The sequence below is a fragment of the Mastigoproctus giganteus genome, chromosome 10 (assembly GCF_048544385.1).
Source record: "Mastigoproctus giganteus isolate SK-2022 chromosome 10, ASM4854438v1, whole genome shotgun sequence".
NCBI lineage: Eukaryota > Metazoa > Arthropoda > Arachnida > Uropygi > Thelyphonidae > Mastigoproctus > Mastigoproctus giganteus.
In genome coordinates this window covers 1,820,706-1,846,264 of record NC_143584.1, presented here as the reverse complement: position 1 = coordinate 1,846,264, position 25,559 = coordinate 1,820,706, and the positions used below count along the sequence as shown (strand labels likewise).

The 25,559-nt window shown below is 37.4% G+C and overlaps 1 protein-coding gene across 1 annotated transcript in view; it reads right to left on the bottom strand.

Annotated features, from left to right (window-relative positions):
* The window catches only part of csul (protein arginine N-methyltransferase 5), a 243,651-nt gene that overhangs the window by 175,391 nt on the left and 42,701 nt on the right, over positions 1-25,559 (bottom strand). Inside the window, exons 5-6 of the mRNA XM_090384061.1 lie at positions 17,974-18,116; positions 10,424-10,637 (exon numbers count right to left, since the gene is read on the bottom strand). Of these exons, the coding sequence (XP_090240187.1) occupies positions 10,424-10,637; positions 17,974-18,116 (357 nt within the window). The remainder of the gene's footprint in view (positions 1-10,423; positions 10,638-17,973; positions 18,117-25,559) is intronic.

Genomic DNA, 25,559 nt, shown 5'->3' with positions numbered 1-25,559 from the left:
TTTGCATTCGAGTGCATGTATCTGTCCTATTTTTAATTTTCGCTGCATCACGACCACCGTTATTCAAGTACTCTGCATTGGCGGTTCGATCTGGGGATTGGGTGGTGGATTGATCTTTCGATCGATTCACCTTTGCGGCGATTTGTCTAGTGATCGAAATGCAGTGATTCCCTGACCATTATTGGCCTTGTGGTCCTCTGTTGAGATGGGGCATAATGGTCAGTCTATTTCTGTTTTTGTTTTATTTTATTGTAGTTGTTCACATCTCTGCTCGCGATATTTCACATAAATTTGGACCTGGTGCCTGTCAGAGGGGGCGGCCTTAAATTTCATTTAATTGGCTATTCAAAATTTAATTGATTATATTTTATTATCTTTGTATTTTGACTTTCTAAATTATCTTCGAGTTTCTGCTGCAATCATTTTATTCTCTTCCCCCCCCCGTTGGTTTGATCATTACGTACAATTTCACAATTTTCGCTCTTCTGTCTTGCTATGCTGCTGGCATTTTTATTTAATTTTTATTATTTTTAATCATTATTCTCACTTTAAGTTTATATATATATATATATATATATATATGAATATGAGTTAAGTTGATAGTGGTAAGAGTTTTTAAAAGTAAAATATACTAGATTATCAGGTAAACCATAAACCGTGGCGGGTACCCAACGTGACCTGGAAAAAAATCAATCTATGCCATGACATAAGTAATAAATTATAAACGTATATAAAAATATTAAAATGCTAATTATGGCAATAAGATACATTGAAAGGGACTTTTTCGAGGGCTAACCCTTTCAATGCATCAACCATAATTAACGAGCTATCCGTTTCTGTAGTCATCGTCCAGCATAACTATGTCCAAATATATGTAAAATAATAGTAAGTTAGAGCCAAGTAAGTTGTAGTGAGTTAGAGTAATGTGGAAACTCTCCGCAATCAAATTGTGGTAGGTTGTGAGACAATACGAAACATGCCAGGAATTTGGCATCATCTTCACGAGTCCATGAGACGTCGATGTGAGGCCTGTATTCAGGCAGAAGGTGGACATTTTGAACAATTACTATAAGGTGATGCGAAGAAGGTGATATAAGGTTAAGTGTCACAGTCAGACCTTCACAACTCGGAAAGCAAACATTTCTGGAACTATGTTGATATAAAATATTTTTATTGTCTATATACGAGGAACTCATTCCTGAAGTTATGTCGTGTGTTTTTGAGACACCCTGTATATATATATATTACTACAGCCATTTGTATTAATTTTTCAATACTTAATTTCAGTAATATATTGGGTATCATGTGGAGGATTTGTATTTTACTGCCTCTAATGACTACTTCATATTTATTTATTTTCTTATTTATCTATTTTATTTTTTAATGTCATTACTTATATATATATATTAGCATAATGAAGTATTTAAAAAATAAAAAATGGTACAAAATATAATATGAAAATAAATATGAAGCTATCATTAGAGGCAGCAAAATCACATTCCTCCACACGATGCTCAATGTATAACTGATATTAAATCAATATATATATATACAGGGTGTTTCAGTTAAACGTTTCAGAACTTCTAAGAGGGGTAGGGTACATCCTGACAACTCGAAATCATATAGCAATGTGGGGTCGGAAATGCTTTCCTGAAGCGGTATTGTACACAGAAGTCGTCGTGCAGCACAGATTCGATTTTCGGTCAATGTACAAATTGTATGGGCCGGTATTATGGGAGATCACCTCATCGGACCTTACCTGTTACCGTGTCGTCTAACCGGACCTATCTACTTGATCTTTCTGCAGCAAGTATTTCAACAACTTTTGAGAGAACAGATTTCTGCATCGACGCAATAGACAATGTGGTTCCAACACGATGGAGCCCCTGCCCATTATAGCGGAGATGTTCGTAACTACCTGGATGTCACATTTGGTCAACAGCGGATCGGACGTGGTAGTCCCGTGCGTTGGCCTGCTCGATCACCCGACCTATCATGTCTTGATTTTTATTTCTGGGGTCATATGAAATCGCTAGTTTATGACACCCCTGTTGACAATGCTGAGGAGCTGGTTGCAAGATTCGCAGTAGCTGCCGAAGAAATTCGAAATTCGCCTGGAGTATTCCAGAATGTTCGGATGTCCATGCGTCGGAGATGTGAGGCGTGCATTGTAGCCCGTGGAAGAAACTTCGAACACTTACTTTAATCCATGTACCTTTTGCTTCTTTTCATGTATTATTAAAACGATTTCTCACTTACGGTCTCTTTTCTTTATGGTGCTTCTGTGTACAACACCGCTTCAGGAAAGCATTTCCGACCCCACATTGCTATATGATTTCGAGTTGTCAGGATGTACCCTACCCCTCTTAGTAGTATATATATATATATATATATATATATATACTACTGTAAAATTGTAATATGTACCATATGATAATACTTTGGCATATAAGTAATAAGCAGACCATTAGGCAAAACAAATTTTACCACTCTTACTTTTAACATTCATTCCATAATTTCATAATAGATTAAATATACAGGAACTTCCCGACTTTATGTAAGTTTTTGCTGGCCGATGCAAACTGAAAAAAGATATATGGAAACGTATTTTGCATTTTTGGGATAAGTGAAGGTATTGTGAAATATAGTAATATGAACGCAATAATATTTTGTGCGTTTTTTTTTTTTTTTTTTTTTTTGTAATTTGTTCCAAGTCCATGGAAGTTGAAAATTTTGCTATATTACAAAGCTATTTATCTCTCTAAAAGGTCATATTTATAATGGAAATTGCACTACACTTTCATTGTTATCATATTTTCCTGTTATAAGAATGAATTTTTCTGAAACATGTTTCTGGAGGTCACAACCAAAAAAACAATAAAACCAATTTGCACTTTCCAGTTTATTGGGCTTTTCTGTTAGCGCAAATATTATAAACAGGTAGTAAACTCGATCTTATTGCATTTGCAATAATCCCGATATCTGGAATTCTGCGTTTTTTTTTTTTTTTTTTTTTTTTCAGGAGCATTAGCAATTCGTTTGTTTGTTGTTTGTTATTTCGTTTTTAGGAGCATTAGAAACTAAGGCCATATTGCTCTGGGATGCGTTGGTCATTTCCTGACCTTTCCACATCCTCCGTATTTGGTGGTGATTGGCTTGAATCCCGGTCTAATCAAGAAGCATGTGCTATGCACTGCTGCTCCTTCCCACCTGGCTACAGAGCCACCCTGTTTCGTTAGTAACTCAGGCCATACTGCTCCGGGGATATGCGGTGGTCATTCCCTGACCTCTCCACATCCTCCGTATTTTGTGGTCACGGGCTCGAACCCCCACTCTAATCATGAAGCATGTGCTAAACACTGCAGCTCCTGCCCACACAGGCGCCAAGGAATTCTGTGGGCTTTTATGTTTCGGTATTATGGTGAAATGTGTTCCCCATTTACTGAAATCTTCAATCATATAAAAAATAAAAATTCGGAAACTTCACTTCATTCCTATTTATGTATTACAATGATGAAGGGAATGGAACCAACAGAAAGTGCAAGTGCTGGCAGTGCCAGGAAACGAAACAAAACTGATTCAGAAATGAAGGTGAAAATGATTAAGAAGTATGAAGCAGGACAAAGTTTGTCATCTATTGCAAGGGAATTAGGTCTTGCTGCTTCAACAGTAAATGCTATTTTAAAGGACAGTGCGCATATAAAAGAACATGCCAAAGGATCAATGCACTTCAGATCAACAGTGATCACAAAACAGTGTTCAGGTGCTATATTGAAGACGGAACAGCTATTAATAATATAGATGGAAAATCAGATTCAGAAGCAAGTGGCCGTGAGTCCAAAGCCCAAGCAAAAGCAAGAAGTATTTATGAAGATATTAAGGATAAGTACAGCGAACTGAAAGCCAAGTTCGTGGCAAGCAAAGGGTGGTTTAATAGGTTCAAGCATTGCACTGTTTTCCAAAACATTAAAGTATGGGGCGAAATTGCCAGTGCCGATTCTGCAGCTGCAGAGAAATTTTGTGATGTGTTGGAAAAAATTATTGATGAAAACTGCTATTCAACGCAGCAAATTTTTAACAGTGACGAGACTGCTCTGTATTGGGAAAAAATGCTTCAGATGTCAATGTTTGCTCGGATCGTGTCAGTGAAATTATTCTTGCAGAAATGGAATCTTCCAAGAATAATTCCACACTCCACTTTAAAATCTTGTCCTTTATCTAAACCATGGTTTTCCAAAAAATGTGCTAAGGCTGTTCAAGAGAAGAACATTGCATATTGTCATTGGTTTGTTTCCAATTCTTCAGTTTCATTTTCTGCCTACACCAAAGCTTGCAACAATTGTAAAGCAGTCATTAATCAGTACAAACTAAATTTTTAACAGGCTAAGAGTAGTAAACTTGCGTCTTGCCCTAATGGTAGCAGAGCATTCTGGTCTCTTGCCAAAGCTACTGGTGGTAACTCTTGCCCATCTCTGCTCCAGCATCTGTCAAAACCAGATGGTTCTGTTGTCACTTCAGCCAAGGATAAAGCTGACCTGCTTAGCATCCCATTTTTCTTCCAATTCATTTATTAATGATCTTGGTAAAACACCTCCCACCATTCCCAACACGCTCAATTCAATGCCTCCTGTGGTCTTCCGTCAAAAGGATGTCAGAAGGATTTGGTGAATCTTGATGATAAGAAAGCTCCAGGTCGTGATGGTATTTCTCCACTTGTTCTCAAAACCTGTGCTCCTGTTCTTTGCCACCTTTTTTTGCTTTCTTATTCGAAAGGTGTTTTTCTTTCTGCTTGGAAATTTGCTCATATCCAGCCAGTTCCTAAAAAGGGTGACAAATCCCTCCCATCCAATTATCGTCCCACTGCAATCACTTCTACTCTTTTCCGCGGTTGGCGGTTAATCAATTAACGGCCAACTCTTAAAACTACCTAGAAACCTTCCTTCTGATCAACAATAGCCAGTATGGATTCCGTCAGTGTCGATCCACTGGTGATATTCTGGCTTATATTATCCATTTATGGATAAATTCAACAGAAAAGTTAGGTGAAACACAAGCAGTTGCTCTTGACATCTCAAAGGCTTTCGATCATGTTTGGCATAAAGGTCTTCTAAACAAGCTTCCATCTTATGGTTTGCCAACTGTTTTTTTGTAATTCGTTATCCAGTTTTCTCTCTGATTGCTCACCGAGGGTGATGGTAGATGGCTCTCTGTCTTCTAACTTCTCCACTAATGCCGGTGTCCCCCAAGGTTCAGTTCTTTCCCCCACTCTTTTCCTCTTGTATATTAATGACCTTCTTCCATTGACTGGAAATCCTATCCATAGTTTTGCCGATGATAGCACATTGCATGCTACTTTCCATTTTGAGAAACCTTGCCCTGCTCAATCAGCTTCAAGTTCTTGAATATCTGCTACCAATTCCTTAAATGCCGATCTCCAGGTAATTCTCTAGTGGGGCAAAGACAACTTAGTTGATTTCAATCCTTCTAAAACTCAGTCTTGTCTTATATCTCTCAAAAAGGATTCTTCTGCTCCGATGCTTATCTTTGGTGACACTCCGATTTCTAGGCAAAATGATATATCTCTTTTGGGGATTACCCCAACTTCTAATCTCTCTTGGCACAAGCACATAACAAATATTGCTTCCTCTGAATCTAAAAAACTTGGTTTTCTCTTTCGCTCTCGGCGTTACTTTTCTTCCAAACAGCTGTTCATTCTGTACAAATCGCAAATCTGCCCTACCATGGAATATTGTTCCCACATCTGGGGCGGTGCCCCCAAAACCTCTCTCAGGTTTCTAGATTCCATTCAGAAGAGGGCAGTTAGGTTAATTAATGACTCCTCTCTAACAGAGTCTCTTAACCTCTCTGTCTCATAGACGTACTGTTTCTGCTACATGCCTTTTCTATGGTAACCGGAAGAAACAGAACTATGAAAAAACAGAACAGGGGAAGAATAAAACATTTATTTTTGTCGTATCTCAATATGTGGTATCTATTTATTTATGAACTATCTATATAAAACAAAATATATATCGATATTTCATAAATAAATAAATCCACAACACTGCCACGATTCTAATCCTCAAAAAGCACAGGGAAACATTTTAAAGGCTAGGATGAAGCAAGACATGAAGGCAGTTGGTGCGACTCCGAGGAATGTTATGGGAAATATATTATCAGAAGTGAATAGGGATGTTTTGGAACTTACCAAAGCAATCCTCACTCACACGAAGTCTTTTTAAACATAAAGAAACTACTTATATTCCCAATCCAGCTGCAACTGATTTTCCTATCCCAGAGCAGTATGCTGACCTCATTTTGTATGATACGGGAGCTGATGATCCAGAAAGAATATTGGCAATTGGGAATGATGATCTGCTCTCAGAATTTGACAAGGATGTCATTTATGGAGACGGAACATTTGATAAAGCACCTGGCATATTTTATCAGCTGCATACATGGCATGTTAAGATTGGCAATTCATATCCTCCATGTATTTATTTTCTTTTGCAAAAAAAAAGAATATGGAAACATACAACAGAATGTTTAACATATTGCAACAATTGGTGCCCAATATAACACCCCAAAAGATTCTGCTGGACTTTGAAAAAACATGTATGTCTGCTGCTCAAGTTGCTTTTCCACAAGCAGAAGTAAAAGGGTGCTACTTTCACCTTTGCCAGAGTGTTATTAGGAAGATCAACAGTGTTGGCTTAAAGGAAGTGTAAGAGTCTGATATTGACATGAAGTTGAAACTTCATGTCCCTACCTGCTCTCTCCTTTGTGCCAATACCAGATGTAAGAACTGTCTTTGACCAACTAGCCGCCACATTTCCAGATGAGGATTCATAACTACAATGAAGTTCTCACATATTTCTTCTCAACCTACATTGAAGGAGTTGCAGGAAGATCACCTCTCTTTCCAATTAGAATATGAATCATTTTGAGGCTGCTGCTGAAAGATGTCCCAAGACTACACATTGTTGTGAAGGTTTTCACAACGCCTTAAACTAATTGTTTCATTGTAGTCACCCAAGCATTTGGAACCTATTAGGTGGATTAAGACGAGATATAGCTTGCCGGCAATTATTATTAGCCAATGCCCATACAGGTCACCCAGAAGGCAGAAAAAAAGAGGGATGAGACCCTTAGTAATCAAGTGGTAACAGTCGTGAAGAAATATCAAAATCAAGAAGATAAATTGAGGTTTTTATGCCGAATGGCCAACCTGCAGTGATAAAATTTTTTTTTATATATATATATTTCTTTTATATTTTGTTTTATATAGATATTTCGTAAATAAATAAATACATATCGAGATACGACAAAAATAAATGTTTTATTTTTCCCCTGTTCTGTTTTGTCATGGAACCCTTTTCTACAGATACTTCCATTGGCACTGTTCTTCTGAATTGGCTTCTATAATTCCTGTTCTCTCTTTCAAAACAGTCCGAACACATGCCACCACCAGCCAACATCCATTTACTGTCCGACTTCAAACTCACAGAACCAACTTTTCAATCTTCCTCGTTTATTCATTCAACTGCCGTTTTCTGGAACAACCTTCCTTCATGTCTTTCTTGAAAATTAGTCTATAGAAGTTCAAGTCTAATATCAACAAATATCTTCTTTCATCTTCTCAACCTCCAACCCAAGCACGGTACTAAGTACTATAGGTTCTAATACCTCGCGTTTGGGGTTTTCATTAAAAAAAAAAAAAAAAACACGTGTGTGCATTGCTTGTATTAAGGCACTCTACAGGGTTTCCCCAATATGTTGCTGAAGTATCTGTAAGGCAGAAGCCAATGCTGGACAATGTGTGTTTAGTTGACCATTGTTACAAGGCAATGGTCAGGCTACACCTTGAGTACTGTGTACAGGTCGGAAAGCCTCATTTTAGGAAGGATGTAGAGTTGCTAGAACGAGTACAAAGAAGGGCAACAAGATTGGTGAGGGGAACAAAGGGGTGCTCTTACCAAGAAAGGCTTCAGTTCCGCAAATTGCAGTGCCTGGAGAGTAGGCACCTGTGAAGCGATCTGATTGAGGTGTATAAGGTCTTGAATGGGTTGAGCAAGCTGAATGCTGACAGGATTCTTCCTCTTGCTCAGATTAAGAACCTGAGGGGGACAAACATTCAAATTGAGGAAAGACAGTTGTAGAATAGAAGTGCGGAAATTTGCCTTTAGCCAGTGGGTAGTTGATTGGTGGAACAGACTTCCATCTCTTGTGGAAGTTGATAGCCTAAATAAATTTAAGGCTGAGATGGACAAGCATTTGGAATGAATGGAGGGGTGAAATGGGAGTTTTTTTTGTTTTTTTTTTGCTGATGCTGCATAAACTTGCTTTCCTGCATTGTATGCCTCTACTAATGCTAATGTTTTGTATATGTGTTGTTGTGTGTATGTTGAGTACTGGCACCTGGTGACTTCACAGCCAGGGGATACCTGGTCCCCTGACTCCCATCTCTAGCCATGTGGGGGGCACACCAGGGACTACTATCTGGAAAATTTATTTCACTAACTGAGGTTTCCAGATAAGCTGGAAACCTCAAGAAATGAATAAGGAAAGGAGAAGTAGAGGATTTGGTGAGGGAGGAAAGAGATAGAAGTAAGGGAAAGAAGAACGAGACATTCCCAGAAACTAAGTGAGAAGTACAATACAGCAAAAAAGAACATTACTAGTGCAAACAAACATATATACTATATACAAATATCCCCATCTGCAGAATCTAGTAGCACACAGAGAGAAAAGAGCAATCAGTTAACAAAATATAAAGGAAACCCGAGATCAACCATTCCTATTTACATTTGTGGGTTACGAATAGCCCAGAACCCTTCCAGGCCAGTTAAAAATAAGCAACCAATCATTACCAATTAAATCAAATCAGTAACATCAAAAGAAACCTTAAAGTTTCTTTTGAGTCACCTCACACCACCTCATACTTGGGGTGTAAAAATATCGACAGCTAGCATAAAATCTGATCCGGCTGAAAACTTTTCTATACACGATATTTACAGAGCTAAACAACACAATTTACAACCCAGAACATGAGGAAAATGATTACATGCGTCACCAGGAATTATAAATGTAAATCTGGGACCACTACATACAGAACAACACACTTACTATACAAGTATAGCAATTAACACCAAGGAACAAGAGCACTTGTGTTAACAGTACCACGTTTGTCTGTAAGTCCCAAAGGATTAATCTTCTTGTATAACCTGCAGATAAGTAAGTTCCAATGTTCTTGTAAGAACGAAGCCAGGTACAGTCAGAAATAGTTCCGCGTCCTTCTAAATAAAATCCCAGTTCAATTGAAAACCAGCAGAGTACAACATATAAACATCCACAAACACTGTCCACCAAGGTAGCAGCACAAACATTTAGATTATTTTGACACAATGATCTTTATCCCATCCACAAAACCAAGCATCAGCTTTACAAACTCAATCACCCATACACTACTTTATACCAAAATACTTTTATTTGCCCACACAATATCTCTGCATCAATAAGGTTATGTTGCCACCTTTACAATATGTTTCTGCCTCCTTAACACTTTATCGGCAAATTCAGAGAAACAAAAAGTTAGCCCTTGTTTCCATAAGTTGTGGGAAATCATCACCTATTAGTGCAATTGGTTTCTAAGTCAAGATAATGTTAACACTGTACGATTACGTGTTCCACCATCTCAACAGCTCCACAGATAACATACACACACACCTTCAAGGAGGAAGACAAATTTAAATTGAGGAAGGATAGTTGCAGGATGGATGTGTGAAAACTTACTTTCAACTAGAATGTAACCGACTCTTGGGTCAAATTTACATCTAGTGTTATAGCAGTGGGAGTTTTTGAATAAATAAATATATTCAAATTCCTTGAATAAATTTAAGGAATGATTACACAAATTATTAGGTGGACAGATGATGTGGGTTGATTTTTTTTTTTTTTTTTTTCTTTTGCTGATGATGTATAAGCTTGCTTCCTTATATCACTTTTCCGCTAATAACACAAATACTCACTATATTCTCATAAAAACAGATAATTTTAAACCTTTGTAACTATAACAAACATTGGGTTTTCAGGCCATCTTGTTACTGCATAATAAACAAAATTCAGGTGTAAAAGTGCATTATTTAATTACATTAAAAAAATTCTATATACCCTTATGGACTTATTTTCAAGACATTTCTTCTGGGTATGCTTTATGCATGCAAATAAATTACACTTACTGCAGACTATTCCTATAGCAGAACCTTGTAAGCTTCTTGAAAAGGGATAATCATAGCCTCCAAGAGGTTACATTATTGAATACAATTTCTAAATACAAAAATAACATGGTGTTACAAGTAATGATAGTTTGCTTTGTTTAATTATCAGTACAAATAATGAAATACTTTGCTGTTGGGCTTATTACCTTGTATAATCTTCTGATAAGATTTTGATGAGCACGTGAAAGAACAGGATAACCTTTCTTGTTTGTTAAAAATAATGATGTTGGAACATATATACACCTTATTGGCTCACCGAGCCACCGATCAATTTCCTCATCTGATGGCAGATCAGCACTCAGCTCAAGGGCAAGTCCTAGTTTTTTCTCTGTATTGCACACACTGCGAAAAGTGCTCCACCTATATGACAAATTTTCCATAAAAATAATGTCTGAAATTTGAGCTTTTTTTAAATATAAATATTATTTTAATTCAAAATTTTCATAACTTATTTAAAGCATGGTCTATCTTTTTAACCTGGCAGTGCTCAACATGGCATTTCATAAAGGGTGCTCTGAAATATCAATAATGCATTAAATTTTGGTTAAAGGTTTAATGATTAGCTCTTTGTACCTTGCAAATATAGATAGTTTTAGTCGAGAAGCTTTGGAAGTGAATAACTATTGTTTACTGTTGTTGTTGGGATCTGAAAGATAGGGAAACAAGCCTAAATATAACTTAAAGGGATGTGACAGGGTAGTGAACTACAGAAGAATATTTAGACTTAACTGTGTATACAGTAATGTCAGGAGTGTTGTCAATAAAATGGTTGAAGCTGAACTCCTGGTTAGGACAAATAATTCTGACATAATAGGGCTGACAGAAACTGGTGCCACCTGGAAATGGGGGGTGACAAGTTCCACTGTGGTATAATGTATTTAGCAAAGATAGGGAGGGTGGTGGTGTCATGCTTCTTATCAAATGCAGCCCGAGTGCAGAGGGTCAATGCACTCATGATTAATGGATATTCTTCCGATTGGTGTAAAGTCAGAAGTGGGGTTCCCCCCAAGGATCAGTTCTTGGACACTGTTGTTTCTGATTTTCATAAATGCCAACAATGGAACTGAAGGCTTGTCAAAATTTGCAAATGATTGTAAAGATTGGTAGAGTAGTTAACGATCAGTACCAAGTAGCACTCCCTCAAGATGACTTGAACAGGCTGCAAGGATAGTCAGAAGAGTGGAAGCAATGTTTTAATGCAGCAAAATGCAAGGTCTTAACACTTGGGGAATAGCAATCCAAAAATAAATTATACACTCAGTGGAGGTGCATTAGTATCAGTACAGCCACTCCGACTTGCGTAACGGTTGTGTTCCGCAGAAATTTACGTAAGTTGGAATTTCCCCAAAATGCTTATGCAGCACTTGCAAATTTGATTGAAGCAAAAAAGAAATGTTCGAAGAACGTGTAAATAAAATAATTTATTAAATTTTTTAATTTCATGTGTAGGAAATTTTACAAGTGTACAAAATTACAAAAAAAAGAAAGGAGACAGGCATAAACGTCAGAAAGTTTTACCTTCTGAGCATCATTGCCAGAATTAACTCTCCAGCTGATAAGCACGCCGCCAAGGAAGTTAAGGGCTTTGGAGATTTAGAAGGGGTTTCTTCCAGCACAATCACAAAATTTCTCTGCAGCTGCAGAATTGGCACTGGCGACTTCACTGCATACTTTAATGTTTTGGAAACAAATGCAATGCTTGAACCTATTAAACCACCCATTGCCTGCCACGAACTTGGCTTGGGGTTCGTCATACTTATCCTTAAATACCGCCATAAATACTTCTTGCTTTTGCTTGAATGGCCATTGGACTCGGGGGTACTTGCTTCTGAATCTGATTTTCCATCCATATTATTAATACCCTTTCCTACTTCTATACAGCATCGTGAATGCTGTTTTGTGATCACTGTTGATCCTTTAACATGTTCTTTTATAGGCACACTGTCCCTTAAAATAGTATTCACTGTTGAAGCAGCGAGACCTAATTCCCTTGAAATAGATGACAAACTTTGCCCTGCTTCATACTTCTTAATTAACCATCTTCATTTCTAAATTAATTTTGTTTTATTCCCTAGCACTACCAGCACTTGCACTTTCCGTTGGTCCCTTTCCCTTCACCACCGTAATAAGTAAATAGGAATGAAGAGAAGATTTTGAAAATTTATCTAAGTTTTTTATATGATTGAAGATTATAGCGAAGGGGAACTCATTTCACCATAATACCCTAATGTAAAAACCCACAAAATTCCAATTATTGGTATTATCACAAATGCAATAAGATTGAGTTTACTATGTTTATATAGGCGCCTCCATAGCCAGGTGGGCAGGAGCAGCAGAGGGTAGCACATGCTTCTTGATTAGACCGGAGTTTGAGCCCGAGACAACCAAATACGGAGGATGCGGAAAGGTCAGGGAATGACCACCGCATATCCCCAGAGCAATATGGCCTTAGTTGCTAATGCTCCTAAAAACCAAACAACAACAATAACTATGTTTATAATAGATTCCGCTAAAAGAAAAGCCCAATAAACAGGAAAGTGCAAATTGTTTTTTGGTAGAGAACTGCAGAAATGCGTTTTTGAAAAATATCACAAAGGCGTTCAAAATTGATTCTTATAACAGAACATATGATAACGATCAAAGTGTAGTGCAATTTCCATTATAAAAATTTTCAACTTCCAAAGTCTTGGTCAAGTATTATGTAAACTGGGGGAATGGCTGTATTAGTAATGGCCATATGGTGCAAGGAAGCCTAAGGCTTATTGCTGCATAAAAAAAAAAGAGGAAAACAATAAAAAAAATTAAATTAAATTAAATTAAATAAATATTAAAATAAAAGGAAATATACAACCTATGTGTTTCCTTCCTCCCACAAGTAACTATCCAGCTGACCTTGGAATTTCCCCAAACTGTCAGCCTCTACCACACATGTAGGTACTTATATTCCAGTAATTTATAACTCGTTGGCTAAAATAAAACTTGCTGCAATCCAGTCTAAACTTCTCCCCCAAAACTTGAATTTATGTCCCTAGTTCTAGAATCATTTATAACCATGAAAATTCGTCCTGATTCATTTTACTTTTACCTCTCAGAGCCCTAAACACCTCAATCAAGTCTCCTCTAAGGTGCCTAGTTTCCAAGCTGTGCAGCCCACATATTCGAAGTCTTTCATCATATGGATGCCCCTATGCTGATCCCACTAGGCGAGTTACCTGTTTTTGGACCATTTCAGGAAGCTCAACGTCTTTTTATTAGGTGGGGCCTCCATATTTGAACACAGTATTCCAAGCATGGCCTAACAATAGCCTTGTAAAATTAAACGTAGTAGAGGAAGGGATCTGGAAGTTACAATACAGGCAAATATAAAGTTTTCTGAGCAGTGTAAACAGACAGCTAGGAAAGCCAATGGTGTCCTATTGATTTATCAAACATTATTCTGTATAGATATGAAGGTCATAGTCCCACAGTATAATGCAATTGCAAGACCACATTTGGAATATTTTTTCAAGTATGGAAACCTCATCTGAAAAAAAGATAAGAGCTTCTTGAAAGGTCCAAAGACAGGTAATTCGCATGGTGAAATTGGCAGAAGAACAACCATGTGAGGAGAGACTAATTATGCAGGCTACAGAGCTTGGCAACTAGGGACCTCAGAGGTGACCTGATTGAGATTTATGAGGTTATTTTTCCTTTATGAAGGCAGAACTTTCACTGTTGTAGAGAATTCCAGGACTTGTGGGCATAAATTCAAATTACAGGGAAATAGTTTTAGACTAGTTGGAGGTAGTTTTCCTATATACTCTTCACTTATTTTTTTCCAGTGCAGCAAAATCAATGGCTTCTTTGCACTATATAACTACCACCATTGCACACAATTACATTAGCATTAGTAGAGGCATTTGATGCAAGAAAGCAAGCTTATGCAGCATCAGCCAAAAAAAAAAAAAAAAACCCACTTCCACTTCACCCCTCTGTTCATTCAAAATACCTGTCCAGCTGAGCCTTAAACTTATTTAGGCTATCAACCTCCACCACAAGGGATGGCAGTCTGTTCCACCAACCAACCACCCGCTGGCTAAAGGCAAATTTCCGCACGTCTATCCTACATCTGTCTTTCCTCAATTTGAATTTATGCCCTCTCAGGTGATTTTTCTGAGCTAGAGGAAGAATCCCATCAGCATTGAGCATGCTTAAACCATTCAAGGCTTTATACACCTCTATCAGATCACCTCGCTGGTGCCTAGTCTCCAGACACTGTAATTTGCAAAACTTAAGCCTTTCTTCGTAAGAGCACCCCTTTGTTCCATTCACTAATCTTGTTGCCCTTCTCTGTACTCGTTCCAGCAGCTCTACATCCTTCTTGAAATGTGGCCTCCAGACCTGTATACAGTACTCTAGGTGTGGCCTGACCATTGCCTTGTACAATGGAATAATCACCTCCTTATCCCTGCTGGAAAAATTCCTGTATAGGAATTTTTCCAGCAGGAAAAATTCCTATACAGGAAACCAACATGAAAGAACCTGCCAGGTTCAGCATACATAATTTTGAAAAAGTAAGCGATTAATATATAATATATGAAACTGTATTAACAAATATATAAACCACTACAAAATAGATTTGCAAAGCAGCAAACACTAGATTATATGGATTCTCTAGATTATTTTTCTTCTAAATTATTAATTTAAATCATGTTGTTATTTCTGTTTCATTGCTTGGATTCTCTTGCATTTGGTATATAAGGTTAGGTCAGGATGTCAAAAACTATGATAATAGTTATTGGACAGAGTAGGCTTAGCTATATCACTATATAGCTAGACCCTAATCTGATGTATACTTGTACATGTTAAATATTGCATTAAAATAGAAAAAATTTTTTCTTCTTTCAATGCAAGTGCAAAATACATATGAATTGCATGATTTAATTATAAGAAAGACAACTGCTAACTTGGGGGATTGAGAGACGACAGTAGCCACAGGCAGAGGTGGAAGCGATTCTTGCACTGCTTCTATTGGAATGAATAGCAACCTGGAAAGTAAGTTGCTGGAGATTTCAGGAACTGCTAAGAGGCATCATGAAACAAGTAAATACATGGGCTGTGTTATGGTAATTAAGAGTAAGAACAGGTGCATGTATACTTGCATGTACATCAATGCAAGGAGTATAGTAAATAAATTTGATGAATTTGAAGTGCCGGTCAAGACACATCAAATTGTTGGGATGTCACACAGATAGAAGGAATGCAGAATTGGAACTTGGGGTACAATGTGTACAGAAAGGATAAACAGGATAGGAAGGGAGAAGGGTTATGCTGTTATTTAAGAAACACAAATTTTTTATCATCATTGCACTGATGAGTCTGTTTGGTGTGAAACAAGCATTGGGAAAGCAAAAATGAGGGTAGGAGTGTGTTATAGATCAAATGACTCTGATGAGTATAATGAACAACTAAACAGAGAAATAGAGTGGGCCAGTAAATCACAATGTCTTATAATGGGGGATTTTAACTTCCTAGATTATTGACCGAAACTTGTGGGTTCATCATATGCACACTAGCAAGACTTTGGTGGATTTATTAGATGATTGTTTTCTACGGCAGCAACACATTTCAGAGTCAACCAGAGGGAATAATACTCTTGATCTGATTATCAGCAGTGCTTATTCATGAATTAAGAATTTACAAATAAAGGAGCCAGATCCCACATCATCAGTACACTGTGATCACTGCCACTAAGTGGCAGTGATCACAGTGTACTGATGTGGCATTTACTTAAAGATGTAACTACCATCAGGAGCAAAGGGAAAGGTTTTTGCTCTCGTAAAGGTGACTAAAGTGGTCTCAGAGATTTTTAAAATTCTATAGAGTGGAATCAATTTATGTTACCAACAACAAATTCTAAATGGGTAACATTCTAGGAATTAATCTTGGAAGCTACTAGGCTTTTCATACCAACTAAAAAATACTGTTCAAGGTTTAGGCCCAAATGGATGTCAGATGAACTATGAGACTCGTGGCAGAGAAGAAAAATGCATGGGATGCATATAAATTATCAGGTGACAGAAGCCTATTGTAGATATAAGCTAGTCTGTAATCAAGTCACAAAGGAGGTTAGGCAAGCAAAGGCAGATTATGAGAAATCTTTGGCAAAGAATGCAAAGAAAAACAGCTAGGACTTCTTTACTTATATAAACTCTAGATGGAAGGGGATGAACCAGATTGGTCCATTTGATATCCAACGTTTGACTGTTGATGATCCTGTTAAGATTCACACATGAGGAATTCTGTAGGGAAATGGAGAACAGAAACTTATTAAACTTTAACAGGGAGCTAAATGATTTTGTAATAACAGAGCAAAGTGGAGGAAAAATTGTCGAGGTTAGGAAACATAAGAAAGGTGCCTGGAGTGGATGGGCTCTGTCCAGTTATATTAAAGGAAGCAGCAAAAGAAGTAAGCCATAATTATGAGAGCATCGTTGGACTCAAGGGAGGTCCACATGGACTGAAGATGTGCAAATGTATCTCCACTTCGTAAAAAGGGGGATCGAAGGGTGACACGAGTAATACTACAATGGATAAAAGGATGGTTGAGTGGGAGAAGACTTTACCACGAAGAGCAGTGTCCATCAATGGACACTGCTCTTCGTGGACTAATGTTATTAGTGGAGTCCCCCAAGGCTCTGTGTTGGGCCCACTGTTGTTTTGTATTTTTATCAATGATATTGATGAAGGTATATCAGGCTTAATGTTGAAGTTTGCAGATGATACAAAGATTAGCAGAGTTGTTAATGACAGTATGCTACTGTAACAGGATCTGGAAAAGTTGGGCAGATGGACTGAGAAGTGGTAACTGAAGTTTAACATTGACAAATGCAAAGTACTGCATATGGGTAGCAGTAACCCCAGAGAAATGTACCATGTGTTACTACACTCAGGGTAGTTCAGAATGAAAATGACCTAGGGTTATTGTGCAGTCAGATGTAAAGTTTTCTGAGCAGTGCAGACAGGCTGCCAGCAGGTCATGGGGTCTTGTCAGTGATATACAAGAATTTTGCAAGCAGGGATAAGGAGGTAATTATCCCTTTATATAAGGCAATGGTCAGGCCACACCTTGAGTACTGCATACAGGTCTGGAGGCCTCATTTTACGAAGGATGTAGAGTTGCTAGAATAAGTACAGAGAAGGGCAACAAGACTGGTGAGGGGAATAAAGGGGTGCTGTTACCAAGAATGGCTTAAGTTCTGTAAATTGCAGTGTCTGGAGACTAGGCACCTGTGAGGTGATCTGATTGAGGCGTATAAGGTCTTGATTGGTTTGAGCAGGCTCAATTTTCAAACCTCAAAATTTCAAACCTGAGGGCGAATAAACTCAAATTGAGGAAAGCCAGTTGTAGAATAGATGGGCGGAAATTTGCCTTTAGCCAGTGAGTAGTTGATTGCTGGTACAAACTTCTATCTGTCATTGTGAAAGTTGACAGCTTAAATAAATTCAAGGAAGATGTGGACAAACGTTTGGAACGAAATTGGAAGTGTTTTTATTTTCTTTTTTTTGTTTGGCTGATGCTGTTTAAGCTTGCTTTCTTGCATCATATGCTTCTGCTAATGCTAATTATGGATCACTAATAGATGGTATTAAAACAAAATTAAAAAGTTTATTGGCATTAACACCCATACACACACTCGCATGCACGAAACATTACCATTCCCACGTGTCTAAATTGTCATCTTTTTCATCAGAATCATCTAACTGTCCTCCTTTACAACCTGAAGGATTATTTATAAATAGTTTGCTCTGTTCACTAGCAGAAACCATTGGAACATGAATCCACACCTGTAATGTTCCCTAATAGAGATTAAGAGGAAAAAAAAAAAACTTTGTTAGAGAAGCAACATTATATAGATACACTATTAAGCAAGTTTTAAGAAATCATACTTTACCACATGAATGTTGTTTTAATTATTTTATTGTGCATCAAGGGACAAACAAAATTTCCTTCTTATAACCATTACTCACTATATCAGTGATGAGTTAAATCTGCCTCCTATTTTTTTAAATTCTCAATAACTTGATACATTTACTATATAATATTGGTGTAAATACACCATAGTTTACCCATAAATTTAACTACATAAGTAGTGTAACGGCATCGTTTGATTATATCTCATACTGTGGCGACCTTCACGAGATATCAAGTATTGTACTACTTCAAATAAATAATGCTTCTCTAGTAGAGGAGACTGCTGTAATTTATTCTCAGTGGGCACCACCGCCCAGATGCGTTTCGGAGCTTGTTGGCGAGCAGGTACCTTGATAATGCAGACATGCCATCACGGCTGTGAAGTTAATTCCACAATATGAGAGATGCCATATGGTGAAAATAATATTTTGAAGACTATGTACAAAGCATAATATGTTTGAAAGTATCTTGATAAAAAGACAAAAGAAATTTAGAGAGAAAAAAAATAATATAAGTATATACCTACATATTATTTATATTAATATGCTTGTGTAAACTAACAATACACTTAATAAATATTAAACACAATTTATTTCTCTGTAATTTTAAAACCATACACTTAATAAGAAAAAATTTATTTCTCTATAATTAAAAACAATACTAATTAATAATAAACACAATTTCGATTAGTCTTTTTAATTATGAATCTTAAAACTGATGTTTGTTTTAAAGATTTCACTCTGATATTTCTCAAGTTTAGCCTTAAAACACTTGATGAATTAAAAGTCTCATTATTTGCCTCAGTTCCTTCAAAAAAAATGACTGTGTCCATTGCACCTTGAGCTTGGGAGAGTCTCAGCACTGATTTTGATTCACTTTCACTTGTCATCATATCATCATCACAATCATTGTCATTATCATCTTTGCTGAACGCAGCATCTACAATGTCACTATCTGTAGGATGACCACTAGTTAACAAGTTGTTATCGACTCATACAAATTCATCAATATTATTATTAAAACCTACAATGTTGTTACGTAGCAACCATTCGGATAATGGTAAGTTGTTTTCTTCATTTCCACCATCTTCATCTACGATTGCAATTTCATTTGAATTTAATTTCAATTTCTTGAAGCAATTTGATATGGTTGTCAAAGTAACATCGTTCCACCTGTCAAGTTTCTGTTCTTTTTGACTGATTAGATGTAGAACTATCAATTTTTTATAAAATTCTTTCAAACCCTTGATTACACCTACGTCCACTGGTTGTAAAATTGATGATGAATCTGGAGATGTGCAGGACAGTTATCAACTAACAATAAAATATTTTTCTTCTTTTTGAATAGCTCCTTATTCCAATCATTTACACATTGGCGAAAAATATCCGAAGTCATCCAAACTTTCTTGTTTGCAATGTAATCCACAGGAAGTTTCCTTACATTTTTGAAACATCGAGTTTTTAACAATTTTCTGATAACAGTTTTTTTTACCGGTTTCTGTCATATTTGCACACACGAGCACTGTCAAGTCTTTGATTTTTTCCACCAACACATTTTCCCCCCTTTAAATTTAAATGTATTGTCAGGTGTCCAATTACAAAAAAGGCCTGTTTCATCGGTATTGTAGATGTCTTTGTCATTGAAATCTTTCCTGATTTCTGCCCAAATAGGGTCAAACCCATTCATTTGCCATTATTAGATCTGTAGATCAAGATTCTCCACTTATTTTTGCACAAACAATGTTATGTTGGTTTTTAAATCGATCCAAATTGCTTATTAATATTTTCTGCTTGAGCATTCAAGATTGGACTGTCTATCGAAAATCCAGCACTTCTTTGTTTAGTGAACCATTGAAGCAATACCTCATCAGCGGTTGTAACCTCGCACTTTCTGAAATTTTTTTTCTTTGGTTATGTTCTTTTCCAGTGCCATTATGTAAACATGTTTATTCTTCCACAATGTCGATACTGTTGAAGAGGACAAAGAAAACTTTTTACACACTTCAACATTTTTTTGTACCACGTTTTAAAGAGAAGGTGCTGACTCTCTTTAAAAATTCAGCTGTGAATTACAGGCTCCGAAAAAGCGATGTGTTTGCCGTTTTATTTACCTAATTGTTATTTTATATTGTACTTTATAAGTAGCTTTTCAATTCTAGTTATGCTGGTTATTTTTATTTTTAATTTAGATAAGAGTTTTTGTAGATTACTACTTAATATAGGTAAAACCGTTATTTCGTTCGAATCTTGCAGCCATTGTTTTTGTATAGAGAGTGGTAGGGAATTCAAATTTTTAATTGTGGTAACTGGGTAGCTCTAACATAAAATTATATAGCATAATACGCATCACTGCATTTAGGATTCTATTAGATAGTGTAGTATTGACAATTAATAAGATCAATAAATTTAATTAATTAATTTAAAATATCATGCCCCAGACTACAACAGCAAAGCAACGGGCACAAAGTGGCAGGAGTGCTGACTTGGGGGTCTCCAACACATCACAGCCTAAAAAAATTTGCAACTTGTGAAATGTTTGCTGAACTCTCTGGAACAGAACATGATCTAGCCAAGGAGGAATATGTCTTTCTGTGTGCCAGGTATAGAGAGTGTCTAGAAATTAGGCATCAACTCAGCTTTCTAATGGGCATCTATGAGAGCTTCAGGTGTAGTGTAGATGCCCTCGAAAAAATTAATATGAGACACCCATCCAGCTCTCATCTGCCCAACTCAACACCAGAGCTCACTCCTGTGCATCAGGCAACACAGTGGCAATCTCCAAGGCAGAATGCGCTGGTCCCAAAGGAACTAGTTATTGTTGGTGATGCTTGTCAGGGAGACGGGTAATATATTATGTAAAAAGAATAGATGGAATAGGACCAAGGTATGTCTGCCAGGGGCAAAAGTTGATGACGTTGTGAAGCATATACAGTCAGTCCTCGTATAATACGTGTTTATACTACACAAATTCGATCATACACAATTTATAAATAGGGGAACGATATCTTATATAACACGAACCGAATTGGCTTATGCACGATTCGCCTTTGTGTTTACAAGAAATGGCAGTCGAATGCAGAATCACCCCAACCGAACGCAACACGACAGGAATGAAGAGAAGATTCTGAAAATGTATTTATGTTTTTTATACCAGTGAAGGGGAAACACATTTCGCCATAATAACGTAAAAACCAACACAATTCCAGCTATCGGTATAATCGCAAATGCAATTAGATCAAGTTTACTACCAGTTTATAACAGATTCCACTAGCAGAAACGCAACTGGAAATTGTTTTTATTGTTTTATGGTGGTAACCCCTAGAAATGTGCTTTAGTAAAATGTGGTGTTAATAGTGTATCTCTGCCTTTATGGTGTTGTTTATTCAGTTGCTACATGCGCGCAGCTTTGTTTATGTGTATCAAGCGTGCCTCCTCATTTTGCAATTGTGCTTTATTCACTAAAAACGAGTAAAATATTAAAAGGTGAGAAAAGGAAGTGTCCTGGTGAAGACACTGCAGATTCAGAGAGAAAAAGAAAAGCAATATCGATAAACAGAGGTGGACTGGATCAAAAATTCTTACCCGGAAAAATTTATAGTGGCCCCATACTATGGTTTATGGCCAAAATCCCACTGGCCTCCGGCCCACCGGGGTAAAGGTTATGGCCAGTCCGCCTCTGTCGACAGAGAAAAAATATGAAATTGTGAAATGCTTTGAGCGAAATGAAAGACCATGTGATATTGCACATGCTACAGACCTAAATGAGGCAATGCCAAGAATTACAAAGAATGCAGAGAAAATAAAAACAACTTTCATAGCAGGAACAACTGAAAGTGTAATTAAAATCCATTAGATTAATGGATTTTTATTACAGAATAATTACATTTTAATTATTCTAATTGATTTAATTAAAATCAAACAAAAAACAAGTTTGCTTACAATAGAAGCAAAAGCATTAGCAATATTTTATTACGTAATAGTCGTAATAAAATACTTATGTATTTTATTACGACTATTTATTGTGTTTGGTTACAAATGTGTGTTCAATCTTGGGTGGCCGGCACCTAACCCTATTTTTTCCATAGGGCCTGTTGTTTATATTGCACGAGGGTTTCTAGGAACACAACTATCGTGCTATATGAGGACTGACTGTATCATCTTTTAACGGCACAAAGGGTGATATTGTTGTACACGTTGGCACAAATGATATTAAGAGTAGGAGATCTGCAGATTTACTTAACAAGTACAGGTCAATGTTGCAAAAAAGTCGTAGGTTATGGTTAAATTTGAAAGGCTCTGCAATTCTGCCCAGACATGATAAGAGGGAGTACATGAAGAGAGCCTTGTCAATCAATTTGGCCCTGGAGGGAATGTACAAGGCTCATGGGGTAGAATTTTTTTCAGCGTGGTCTGTGCTTGTTAACAGGAGAGACTGTTTCTACAGGGATGGGATACACTTAAATAAGAAAGGGTGCAAGAATATTTGCTGATGCTAAGGAGGCAGTGTTAGTTGGGTCGGAAAACTGCTAGCTTGGGGGATTCACAGACTGAAGGGTTAAAAGTAGCGCAGGCAGAGGCGAAGGTGATTCTTGCACTACTTCTATTAGAATAAGCAGTGGCCTGGAGCAAGGGGTGCTGGGAGTTTCAGGGACTGATGGCAGTCATCGTGAAACAGGTGGGTATATGGGATGTGTTAAGGTAACTAAGAATAGGTGCATGAATACCAATGCTAGAAGTATAGTAAATAAATTTGATGAATTTGAAGTGTTGGTCAAGACATCAAAGGTGGATATTCTTGAGATATCAGAGACATGGTGTTATACAGATATTAGGAATGCAGAATTGGAATTTGGGGAGTACAATGTGGACAGATAGGATAGACAGGACAGGAAGGGAGAAGGTGTTATGCTGTTAATTAAGAAAAACAAAATCAAAAGAAGTGCATCCAGTTGATATAGATTGACAGTGCACTTTTCAGTCAGTTTGGTGTGACATAAGCAATGCAAAAGCAAATATAAGAGTAGGAGTGTGTTATAGGCCTAATGACTCGAATGAGTACAATGAACAATTGTACAGAGAAATACAGTGGGCTAGTAAATCAGAATGTCTTATAATGGGGGATTTTAACTTCCCAGATATCGACTGGAAATTGTGGGTTGGTCATTCGCACACTAGTAAGACTTTGTGGATTTATTGGATGATTGTGTTCTGCAGCAACATGTTCGAGAGGCAACCAGAGAGGGTAATACTCTTGATCTGGTTATCAGTAGCGATCATTCGTGTATTAAGAATTTGCTGATAAAGGAACCACTAGGTGGCAGTGATCACAGTGTACTGGTGTGGGATTTACTTAAAAGATATAATTACCATCAGGGATAAAGGAAGGGGTTTTTGCTTCCGTAAAGGTGACTATAGTGGTCTCAGACAGTTTTTAAATCCTGTACAGTGGGATCAACTGACGATGTTACCAACAGTAAATTCTAAGTGGGAAGTATTCAACGAATTAATTGTGGAAGCTACTAAACATTTCATACCTATTAAGAAATAGTGGTTCAAGGTTTAGGCCTAAATGGTTGTCAAATGAACTAATGAGACTCGTGACAGAGAAGAAAAATGCATGGGATACATATAAATTATCTGGCAACACAGAAGCCTATGGCAGATATAAGCTAGTCTGTAATCAAATCACCAAGGAGGTTAGGAAGGCGAAGGCAGATTATGAGAAATGTTTAGCAAAAGGATGTTAAGAAAAACAGCAAGGATTTCTTTATTTATAAAAACTCTAAAAGGAAGGGGATGAATCAGATTGGTCCACTGTTGATGATCCTGATCAGATAGCAAACAAACTGAATGAGTATTTTGCATCTAAATTCATACATGAGGGGTTATTAAGGATTGAAAATGCCAGAAGGTTATCAAATTGTAGCAGGGTGCTTAATGATTTTGTAATAACTGAGAGCAAAGTGAAGGAGAAATTGTTGAAGTTAAACATAAGAAAGGCACCTGGGGTGGATGAGATCTATCCAGTTATATTAAAGGAGGCAGCAAAGGAAGTAAGCAAACCCTTAGCCATAATTATGAGAGCATCTTTGGACTCGGGGGAGGTCCCCATGGACTGGAGATGTGCAAATGTATCCCCAATTCAGACCAGTTAGTTTAACTTCTGTTCCAAATGACCAGTGACTCAAAATAATTGAGTCACTGGTTAAAGATGCATTGTAGGATCATCTAGACAAGACTGCAGCAATAATTCAGACACAACACGGGTTTTTTCAGGTAAAGTTTTGTCTAACAAGTCTTTGTAACCACATTGGATATTATGTGGTTACAAAGGAACTGGATGAAAATAACAATTTTGATATCATATACTTGGATTTCAAGAAAGCTTTTGACACTTGCACATGGAAGACTACTGTAAAAATTGGAGCAGAATGGTATTAAGGGTAAGTTGCTACAATGGATAAAAGGATGGTTGAGTGGGAGAAGACAGAGGGCGGTAATCAATGGGCGCTGCTCTTCGTGGTCTAATGTTATTAGAGATGTCCCACAGTGTTCAGTGTTGGGTCCACTGTTGTTTTGTATATTTATCAATGATATTGATGAAGGTATATCGGGCTTAGTGTCGAAGTTTACAAATGATAGAAAGGTTGGCAGGGTTGTTGGCAGTGCTGTTAGTGCAACAACTGCCAGTAATGGCAGTGTGCTACTGCAACAGGATCTAGAAAATTTGGGAAGATGGGCTGAGAAGTGGCAACTGAAGTTTAACATTGACAAATGCAAAGTACTGCATATAGGTAGAAGTAACCCCAGAGGAATGTACTAACTGTGTGGTTCTACACTTTGGTAGAAAATGAAAAAGACCTGGGAGCAATTGTGCAGTCAGATATGAAGTTTTCTGAGAAATGCAGACAGGCTGCCAGAGCAAGTCTTGGGGTTTTGTCAATGATATACAGGAATTTTGCTAGCAGGGAAAAGAAGGCGATTGTCCCTATGCATAAGGCAATGGTCAGGCCATGCCTTGAGTACTACGTACAGGTCCGCAGCCCCCATTTTAGGAAGGATGTAGATTTGCTTGAGCGTGTACAGAGAAGGGCAACAAGAGAGGCTTAAGTTCTGCAAATTGTAGTGGCCGGAGACTAGGCAACTGCGAGGTGAACTGATTGAGGTGTATAAGGCCCTGAATGGGTTTAGCACGCTGAATTCTGATGGGATTCTTCCACTTGTTCAGATTACGAATCTAAGGGGGCATAAATTCAAATTGAGGAAAGACAGCTGTAGAATAGATGTGCAGAAATTTGGCTTTAGCCAGCGGGTGGGTGGTTAATTGCT